Here is a 10,339-nt window from a genome sequence, read left to right as displayed (position 1 = left end):
GGGTTCTTAATTCCACAGGAGGGTAGAAGCAGGTTCAGTTTGAGGAGTGCAACTTTGATTTTTCACATTAAACACACAAGCAAGTTGACTATAGCCTTGTAAGCAAGTGAGAATGTCTTGTCATGCATCTTGGAAACCAGAGCAGTAGAAGAATAGGAAAATTGAATGCTATCCGCTGAGTCAAGACTACGGTGACTGGCAGTCACTGCTCCAAGATCCTAGAAGGAGAAGGTTTATCTCAGCCCAGCTGCCGGAGATCTTTTCTGGAGACTGGACCGGGGACCTTTTGCTTGCAAAGTCTGTGTTCTAACTCTGAGCTATGCCCCCTTCAGTTCTCTGCGTAGCAATTTCCCACTCCTCATGACTAGCAAAAACAGCATGATAATTATGCAAACTAAGATAAATTACACAAATTTGTTAAGTTTCCATTATATATAGCACTGAATTTGTGCGGTGTGGTGGTGCTAGGGAATCAGCGTGGACACAGCTTTGGATGACGACTGGTCTGTTTTGTTAGATGGAATCAAATCAGCCATTCTGCAATGCTCTGCTTAGAAAATGTAGAGAGAAGGCTTGGCCTAAAGAAGGTTTTTTTTTATTTAGATAACATACATCATGTCACAGATATGATACAATTATTACAAGTTATTTAGTATAATACAAGAGATTAAAAACTTTACAATTCATTACAAGAATCTTTGGATTTTAGCACATTAACGGTACAACCGACAGTACTGACCATCACACTCTAAACATCCGTTCTTTATATACAGTCTTTCTACATGTACAAAACAAAAATCACAAAACAAATCAACAGAAGAGACAATACCAAAAGACAATCTCTAATTACATCGGAGGAAGTTAGTGTTGATTATGAAGTAGGAAAGTCTTTTGAGTTGACTGCATCAGGTGCTATATCTGCATATGCCTCCTCGTGTTGCTTAGTGTGGAAGAAGAGTAGAAATAGGACACATTTTCCACTCAACAGGAAATGGGTAAGAGTTGCGAATTAGGGCACAACTGAGACCACCCCAATGCCTTGCCTTCACAGTAGGTACATTACAACTACCAAGTATGCTAGCCACATCCAAAATGGTATTGGCCACTACAAATGGTATTGGCCTACATTTACCATATTTACCAATATCCTAAATAAATAAATATATATCCCATCTTGGATATGGCATCCCACTTGGCTGCTGGCCCATCTCAAGAGAGCGCGCTCGGTAGCAGCGGAAAATCTGGGTGAAGAGGCATTGCTGCTGCTACTACAGAAAAGTGTCAAGAGTTTGCATTATTAAAATATTTCAAGCAGCAGACCACAGGATTCTTCCTCAAGAACACCTACCGCTCTAGCCAACGTTCTGGTTCTACCCTCCCCAAAAGCCAGCCAAGCAGTGGGCCAAATGGCTGCATGCCAATGCTTTACCATATGAATGCAGCTGCCACATGGAAGACAGAAAGAGTAGGCTGGCTCTTAGATTGGCAGATAAGGCACGGTTGAAGGAATGGAGGCTTGCTTAAGTGAAACGAACAGTACTACGGAGTGGCCAGAGTAATGTTATGGGCCACCATGGGGGTGGGGGGGGGGAGAAAGAGGCGGCAAACTCCAAGAAGGTTCGGTGGGGGTGGGGGGAGAATTTTCTCTCTCTATCTGTAGCAAGAGTGGCCAATCGGAGACTCTCCGGCATCAACTTAGTGCAGCTAGGGATGGTGGGAACTGTAGCCCAGCAACTGTTACCCATGCTCTAGAGATCACGAGTGGGCCAAAGGAATGGCCCGAGTTCCCACACCTACCTTGGAAGTCCAGTGCCCCACTCTCTTTCCCTTCCAGCTCAGAGGGAAGTAACTCAAAAGGTATTTGCCACCCTCCGTTCAGCCATAAACGTCTTTATTTCAAAGTCTGGTTAAAAGAAGTGTGTAAAGAATGTCACTGAAAATCCCAGAGAGAACAGCTTCTACACAGAACATTTTAAAGTTTGTGAATTTTAAGATTAACTAGTAGTTAGCTTTTGAAAATCCAATGGTGGTGTTCTAGGAAGACACTTCTTGGCAGTAGAAATCCTTTGCTTTGTAATGAAAAAAGAAAGGTTTGTTTTGGAAACAGCACTGCGACAATGTAGCAGTCTCAGCAAACCTGCCCCATGTACAAATTAATGGGGGAAATCGTAGTGGTTTATGGTACCCAAGTTTACACTTTCTTCTATCAACATGGGTAGGTGGGTGGGAGGGATGTATCGGCATCCTCTGCAAGAACCTGGACACCATGATCAGAACAGACCTAGAGGAAGGATGTTAAAGGGCAATTAATTTAAAAAGGAGAAAGGTGTAAAGAGCATGACCACAATCCAGAAAATTACATGGCAATCTCTGCCCACTCCAGCACAACTGTTAAATGTGTGTTTCTTCAACAAGCTGCCTCTGATTTTTTCTTCTTCAGTGTTCTTTCAAATTACACACGGAAGCTTGAATGTATTAAGGAATGTGCAGCTTCTTGGTGAATAAAAACCGAAATCAAAGAGGTGGGGAATGGTGTCAGTGATACAGCAGAGGGAGAGAAGAGCTGTTCCAAGACAAAAAGGTCTGAGTGTCTAAAGATCTCTGGATCGTGGTCTATAGTGCAGCTGTCACTTCTTTGTAGAACTAGCCTCCTTTCCTTTTGGGTAAAGTGCATGGGGGGGAAAACCTTGCAAGAAAATCCTGTACACAAAGACATAATCACAGGAGCATTTCCAGCTGGGCTGTTCTAGCTATGCAGGCACCGGTTATATTAAGGTGGCTTGCCTTCTACAGAGTCAGGCCATTGGTCCATCGAGGTCAGTATTGTCTACACTGACTGGCAGCAGCTTTCCATGGTTTCAGGCAGGAGTCTTTCTTAGCCCTACCTAGAGATGCTGCCAGGGATTGAACCTGGGTCTTCTGCATGCAAAACAAATGCTCTGCCACTGAGCTAAGGTCCTTCCTGAGGGATCGGCTGTGCAACTACAAGTAGGTAGTTAGCAATAAAATAGATAAGTCTACACTTAGTGTATTTAGTCACTGCCACAAGGAGAAAAGCAACTTGCAGCTAATTTTCTCACTCATCCTATTTAGCAACACTTCACAGGGAGGGCAGAGGTTCTAGTAATCTGCTCTGTTGTGACCACATGGCAGTTTGTGGAAACTGGCCTTCTAATACAGAATCCAGGAAATCCTTACCAAAGAGGACATTTCTAGCCCTCATAGAATTACAACTAATTTAAACCCCATTTCAGCAGGATTTGGGGGTGCTTTACTTTATCTGGATTAGGACCATAGGCTGCAGGTTTTAGAACCAAAATAGTGCTAGAAATTCACTTTTTTATTTTATTAAAAGGAGACCTGGAATTCATGTGGATCCATCTCCAGCACACCCCAGACAACCTTCCAATTGCACACAAACAACAAGTACCCTGGAGAGGAGCAGGGAGTCATTCCCTTTCCCCATTCAAGGCTTAAATTTATGTTCCTTCTGCAAACCAACCAACCCCAATTACACTCCTCCTCCACCCAACATCCTATCCAGGACAGAAAGCAACCTCTGCAACAGCTCTTCCTTCAGCCTTGAGGCCTGGATGGCTAAGACACGTGGATACACATCTGCACAGTAGGGGCAGAAAATGGAGACGCACACTCTGGTTCAACAACTGAATTTGCAACCTTTAATAGGTTACTGACAGAGCTCAGATCTCTACAACTGATCAATACCTTCATGTTCACTAAGCTGAGGGTCAGCCCAGAACCAACAAGTCATTTCTGCAAGTATCTCCTTTTAAAGAGGTGAAACTGGATGACCTCGTCCATGGAATATGATCATGGATGACCCCACAAGTTTCAGGATTCCAGACCGAAGCAATCAGTGGGATCATTTGTGACCAAATTGCCTGCATGAGATCCACTGGAACATCGTTTTTACATGCTCCTGGACAAACACTATGACTACAGAAGGTTATGTCAGAATTGGTTCCAAGTCTTAGTGGTACACTGGGCAACACTGGAGTTCCGCCAGTTTGGATGAAAACATATAAATCAGGCACGCACAACTTTTTGAATGCAGACTCTGAGCCATGGGTGGCTACTGGGGGTTCCAGAAGCTTCCTGGTTTTTTACTGCCTGCCTGGGACTGCAAAGGAAAAAAAAGTGCGGTGCTGTCACACTTGGCAAGCTACCAGGCCTGGCTGGAGGGCTGCATTTGAACGGGTGTTCACAAGTTGTGCAGGCCTGGTCCAATTCCATTTTTCATGGCCTCAAAAATCTTGAGGTCTATCAATGGCTACCAGTCGGAGGGCTGTGGGCCACCTCCAGCCTCAAATGCAGGATGCCTCTCAGTACCAGTTGCAGGAGAGTAACGGCAGGAGAAAGGGCATGCCCTCGACTCCTGCCTGTGGCTTCCAGCGGCATCTGGTGGGCCAAAGTGTGAAACAGGATGCTGGACTAGATGGGCCTTCTTGGGCCTGATCCAGCAGGGCTGCTCTTATGACACATTTCAAATGGTTTATTCTAAACCACCCACATCTTCCAAGGAAATAAGTTGGTTTGAAGAAAGAAATGAATGGAGGAACAGGAAGAGGCCCGTTCAGCAGGCAGAGAGGACGTCCTGCTGGTGTGGGTGTGCAAGAAGAGCTGGGTGTTGCCCTCAACAGGGTGTGCGCCTTTGTGCAACAGGAGGCAGTGGGTTGATTGTAAGTCGCAAGGGCTTTACTAGTATTATTTTAATAAATAACAAATAAATACCATAGCACTGGGGAAAGGAATAAACATCTGCTTTACAACCCAGTTTGAATCCAGACCACAAGGAAGGATGCCCACCTAGGGCTGAGTGTGACTCTCTTTCTGCACTGCACGGTCACTCTGACCAAACTCAGACCAACCAATGGGAGACAACTTTATAAATACAGTAGCACCAGAGGGCATGCTGACATGCTGAAATAATTAAAAAGACCAACATCCCGGGAGAGAGAAGCAGATGCTTTATCCTCTCTCCCACTAGAAGAACATAAAAAATCACTACTAGGCCACCATTCGTCAACAAAACAAAATATATGCTCATAACAAGAAGAACTGGAAAAAGCCACTGATAAGATGGACAGACCCCACAGCCTCATTCCAGCACAAGGAGGAACAAGACCTTCCCACTGACTTCAACAAGAGCACGAAAAGCCCAGGAAGAGAGGCATTCAAGACAGGCACCGTTTCTAGCAGGACATCGGCGACCAGGCCATCAGATTTTGCTTCTGCGTGATTTAAGAGTGAGCTTTAGGACCACAGAGCTCCAAGGACTGATAGCAGGTTGCATTGGGCATCTCTTCTCACAAGGAGCCTCAGCAACATTGCTTGCAGGAGCTGGACATGGATGCAGGCCATTTGGGGAATGGCTTTCCTTGAACCAGACGCGTAGAGCCTCAGGGACAGTGTGTGTAGGTATATAATGTAGGGGGTGGGGAGAAAAGTAAAAGCTCACACAGAAGCATCACTGTTTGCATCAGGAGTTTCGACAGGCCACTCCCTCATAACAAAAAAGGCCAAGAATTCCACATGTATCAGTGACCCAAGAAGAGGACACCCACCCCACCCTGCTAAGGAGTCTCTCATGCATCCATTGCCGCCCCCAAGTTGGCTGAGTTGTGCGAGTAAGGCCGTTCCAAAGTGTCAACTTCACAAGGTAGTGTCAGATCAGGCTGGCTTGCCTGATCAGCAGACCTCCTTCAGGTAGCCCAGGATTTCCTATTTTCTGCATTCTTGGGGGTCTTTTCGGGTCTCAGAGCGGGTCCTCCTTCGGATTTGGCCAAGGCAGTCAGAGAGGCCAGGTTGGAGGCTGAGCTGGAGAAATTGCCACTCCTCCGGTTCTCAGCCACGACGCCACTTTGCAGTCTCAGCCCAGCACTCCGACGTCTTGTAGACCCCGTGGCTTGTTTTACCCGGCTCGGCTTCACGAGGAGCCCATAGCCTGGATTGCACTTGAAGTATTGCCTTCCCCCAATTGAACCGTCATTCTTACCTTAGGGACAAGAAAGGGGAAGGAAAATGGTTATTCCAAGCAATGGGGAGAAACGTCATCAAGTTTGGATTGATGAGGAGAAACATCATCAAGAGTCACTGCCCAATCCAAGGTGAATGAGGATAGCAGGAGACATTTGGGTGCCCAGAGCAGAAAGTCCAAATCACAACCATTCTCCCGCTCAACAAACACACTCTTGCATCTTTCTCATTCATTCTCGTTGAACAGGAGAACGTCTTGTTGGATCATGACCTGGGGGTCAAAGCTGTCTCCCCGCCTACCGCCATTAATGCTGCCCAACACCCTCCCCTTGCCTCAAATATGGTGGTCTATTAGGATCAGTTCTAAGGCAAAGCTTTGCCTGCAGAAGAGAAAGTTCTGGAAACAATTCTAATGAATTCCTCCAGGATGAGATTTTGCTAAGAGAGGAGAGCTGGTCTTGTGATAGCAAGTATGACTTGTCCCCTTAGCTAAGCAGGGTCTGCCCTGGTTGCATTTGAATGGAAGACTAGAAGTGTGAGCACTGTAAGCTATTTCGCTCAGGGGATGGAGCCACTCTGGGAAGAACAGAATGTTTCAAGTTCCCTCCCTGGCACCATCTCCAGGTAGGGCTGAGAGAGATTCCTGCTTGCAACCTTGGAGAATCTGCTGCCGGTCTGTATAGACAATACTGAGCTAGATGGACCTATGGTCTGACTCAGTATACAGCAGCTTCCTGTGTTCCCGACTGCAGCATGTTTGTTGTAGATAAAACATTCTATTGAATCTTCTACTGAGTTGGACCATCCCCAAAGTCAGCCTTTCAGGTGCAAAATGCCACATTGGAACTGGCCTGTAGGTCCTGAGCATGAAGGAACAATCTCTCTGTTATCCACTCCCTTGAGAAGGAATGCCCTGTGAGCCATGAATGCCACGGCTGTGTTAGAGACAACTCAGAAAAGAGCTCCCTGGACTGTGGCTCACGGCTTCGTGTGCCATTCCAGAGAATTCTTTAAACTGGGTCTGATGTCTCAAGATCACAACGGAGCAGCTCATGGAAATATCTCCTCCAGCCATAAACAGAAATGCTGGATAGGAAAAAAAATCTTTTAACATAAAACTCAGATTAACAAGACTTGTAAAGCCCGAAATATTCAGCATCAGATGCACAGACTGCTTTTCCTTCAGTGTTTTACTACATTACTGTTTTTATGGACATCCATGAATAACTAATCTCACTACCTGGAAGGTGAGTTGAGTTTTATCTTAATTATTTGCTGGCAGATAAAATCCCAGGAAGTTGCCCTAACACAGGGCTTGGCAAATCCCAAGCATCAGGGAGCCATGACGCCTAGAAATTTAGCAGTGCCATCCAAACTAGGATATTCAGAAGTTGCGTTACTTAATAAAAACGTTATTAGTCCCATATTTTATCTGATCAAATCTTTGTTGCTTTCTAAGTGTATTAGTTTGCAAAGGGAATAAAGAGAAGCTCATTCAGCCCCCATGTCTGGTAATTTTGTCCATTGTCTGACTCCTAAATTTTTGGGCTGGCTCCTAGATCCAAAGAACATGTGTTACGGTCTGCCCTAACAATAGCAAAATTTTTGTCTTTTGCAATTAGAGTTAGGAGGCAACTGATCTCCAGTGGGGAAGTAGCTGGTGCTTGATGCTACTGGGTTGATGTGATGTTATTTCCTAAGTAGATAATGTATTTAGAGAAGTGGAATTGATGCTGTTTTACATTAATCGGCACTGTGGTCTTGTTTAAGAACAGCTGTAGATTGCCAACCCAGGCCACTCCAGAGATGCTGTTTCTGTGCTTGCCCAGTGTCTGGAGGCTGTCAGGGTCTGCATGGGCCCAAACAAGTTCCAACTTGATCCTACCAAGACTGAGTTGCTTTTGCTTACTTCTCGTAAATTTGAGTTTTTCTCTGGACAGGGTTGGGCTGCCCCTGAAGGTGGTGGTCCGCGACTTGGGGGTCCTCTTGGACTTGTGGCTCCTGCTCGAACAGCAGCTGGAAGCCATGGCCAGAGGTGCCTTTGCCCAGCTTCAGCTGCTCTACCCTATCTCAACCGGCAGGCCCTGGCAATGGAAACTCATGCCCTCACCATCTCTCATTTGGATTACTGTAATGCGCTCTACCTGGGGTTGCCTTGACAAGAGGAGAGCTGGTCTTGTGGTAGCAAGCAGGACTTGTGCCCTTAGCTAAGCAGGGTCCGCCCTGGTTGCATATGAATGGGAGACTAGAAGTGTGAGCACTGTAAGATATTCCCCTCAGGGGATGGAGCTGCTCTGGGAAGAGCATCTAGGTTCCAAGTTCCCTCCCTGGCGGCATCTCCAAGAGAGGGCTGAGAGAGATTCCTGCCTGCAACCTTGGAGAAGCCGCTGCCAGTCTGTGAAGACAATACTGAGCTAGATAGACCAATGGTCTGACTCAGTACATGGCAGCTTCCTATGTTCAAGGAGAGGAGAGCTGGTCTTGTGGTAGCAAGCATGACTTGTCCCCCTAGCTAAGCAGGGTCCACCCTGGTTGCATATGAAAGGGAGACTAGAAGTGTGAGCCCTGTAAGATATTCCCCTCAGGGGATGAAGCCGCTCTGGGAAGAGCATCTAGGTTCCAAGTTCCCTCCCTAGCAGCATCTCCAAGATAGGGCTGAGAGAGATTCCTGCCTGCCACCTTGGAGAAGCCGCTGCCAGTCTGTGTAGACAATACTGAGCTAGATAGACCAATGGTCTGACTCAGTATATGGCAGTTTCCTGTGTTCCTAACCTGGAAGCTTCAGCTTGTCCATAATGTGGCGGCCCGCCTGCTTATGGGTGCAAGGAGATATGATAGTCTGACCCCTCTCTTGCGGTTGCTTCACTGGTTACCTATTTGCTTCTGGGTCCAATTCAAAGTGCTGGTTCTTGCCTTTAAACCCTTCAGTGCTGAGCGCCTGTTTACCTTCAAGATCGCCTCTCCTGACCAGTCCCGTGAGAACTTCTCAGGTTGCCCTTCTTTCGGTCCCTAGTCTTAAGAGAGGTCCATAGCACTAGGGCCCGTGGAAGTACTTTCTCTGTTGCTGCCCACTACTCTGGAACTCTCTCCCCCATCCATTTGGTCTGCCTCCTCCCTTTCAGCCTTTAAATCCTTACTGAAGACATTTCTTTTCCGTCGTGCATTTGCTCTTTAATTTAAGTGTTTGTTTTTTTTAATCTCGGATGCTGTTCTTGCTGTGTACACCGCCTTGAGTCTATCGATTGGGTGGTATATTGCATCTTTTAATAAAATAAAAAATAAAGTAAACATAAGAGCTGCCTTGCGGGATCAGGCCCAAGGCCTATCTAGTCCGGCATCCTGTTTCATACAGTGCCCAAAAGATGCCTCTGGAAAGCCCACAGGCAAGAGGTGAGGGCAGGGGCATAGCTAGGGGAGAGGGGGCCTGTATTCACCCTTCTTTTCGGCGGCCCCGTGGAGTGAGGGATATAGTGAAGAAAATAGGGTGGGGTGGAGCTGGGGGTCCCGCTGGAGGAGGCCCCAGGTTTTCTGAACCCGTCCGCTCAATTATAGCTACTCCCCTGGCTGAGGGTATGCCCTCTCTCTTGCTTTTGCTCCCCTGGTATTTAGAGGCATCCTGTTTCTGTGGCTGGAGGAGGCCAATAGCTCTCACACTAATAGCCATTGATAGACCTCTCCTCCATGAATTTATCCAAGCCCCTCTTAAAGCCACCCAGGCTGTTGCCTGTCAACACATCCTGTGGCACAGAGTTCCATAGGCTGACTATGCGTTGGGTGAAAAAATACTTATGTGTTGTGTGAAAAAGTACTTCCTTTTGTCAGTTCCAGGTTTCTTGCCAATCGGTTTTATGGGATGACCACTGGTTTTAGTGTCATGTGAGAGGGAGAAAGATTTCTGTCTATCAGCCTTCTCTACACCATGCATGATTTTATAGATCTCTATCATGTCTCCCCTCAGTTGTCTTTTTTCGAAACTAAAAAGCTGCAGGTGTTGTAGTCTTTCCTCAGAAGGAAGGTGCTCTAGGCCCCTGATCATCTGGGTTGCCCTCTTTTGTACCTTCTCCAGTTCTCTGAACGCTTCCAGTTAAAGTAGTAAATCTCTGTGTGCTTTAAATTATTAGTATGTTGTCTGTGAGGTCCTCTTATTTTTTTGTGCTTGCATTGTAGGCCTATTGGACATAATAAATTTTGACTGAGCCTCCATATCTGTTGCTCCTGACCCTACATGGACATCTTGACCTAGGGGTCCCTAAGTGCCAGGGAACCCCAGTTCTCTCCTCTCCCCCACGAGAACCTCCTCCCTGCCCTTCTTGAGGCTAAAGCGGGAACCACCAGGGCGTCG

At 46.6% G+C, this 10,339-nt stretch overlaps 1 protein-coding gene across 4 annotated transcripts in view; it reads right to left on the bottom strand.

Moving 5' to 3' along the window:
- Window positions 1-573: 573 nt before the first annotated feature.
- The window catches only part of KIF13B (kinesin family member 13B), a 188,833-nt gene continuing 179,067 nt past the window's right edge, over window positions 574-10,339 (bottom strand). For 3 of the 4 annotated variants that reach the window (XM_053248955.1, XM_053248971.1, XM_053248963.1), the window contains one exon: window positions 574-6,016. In XM_053248955.1, the coding sequence (XP_053104930.1) occupies window positions 5,724-6,016 (293 nt within the window). In that variant the 3' untranslated portion in view covers window positions 574-5,723. The remainder of the gene's footprint in view (window positions 6,017-10,339) is intronic. The other variant, XM_053248978.1, reaches the window with a different exon arrangement.

The sequence above is a fragment of the Hemicordylus capensis genome, chromosome 1, assembly GCF_027244095.1.
Source record: "Hemicordylus capensis ecotype Gifberg chromosome 1, rHemCap1.1.pri, whole genome shotgun sequence".
NCBI classification, from domain to species: Eukaryota; Metazoa; Chordata; class Lepidosauria; order Squamata; family Cordylidae; genus Hemicordylus; species Hemicordylus capensis.
The sequence above is the reverse complement of the archived record's forward strand: the minus strand, read 5'-3'. Positions and strand labels throughout refer to the sequence as shown.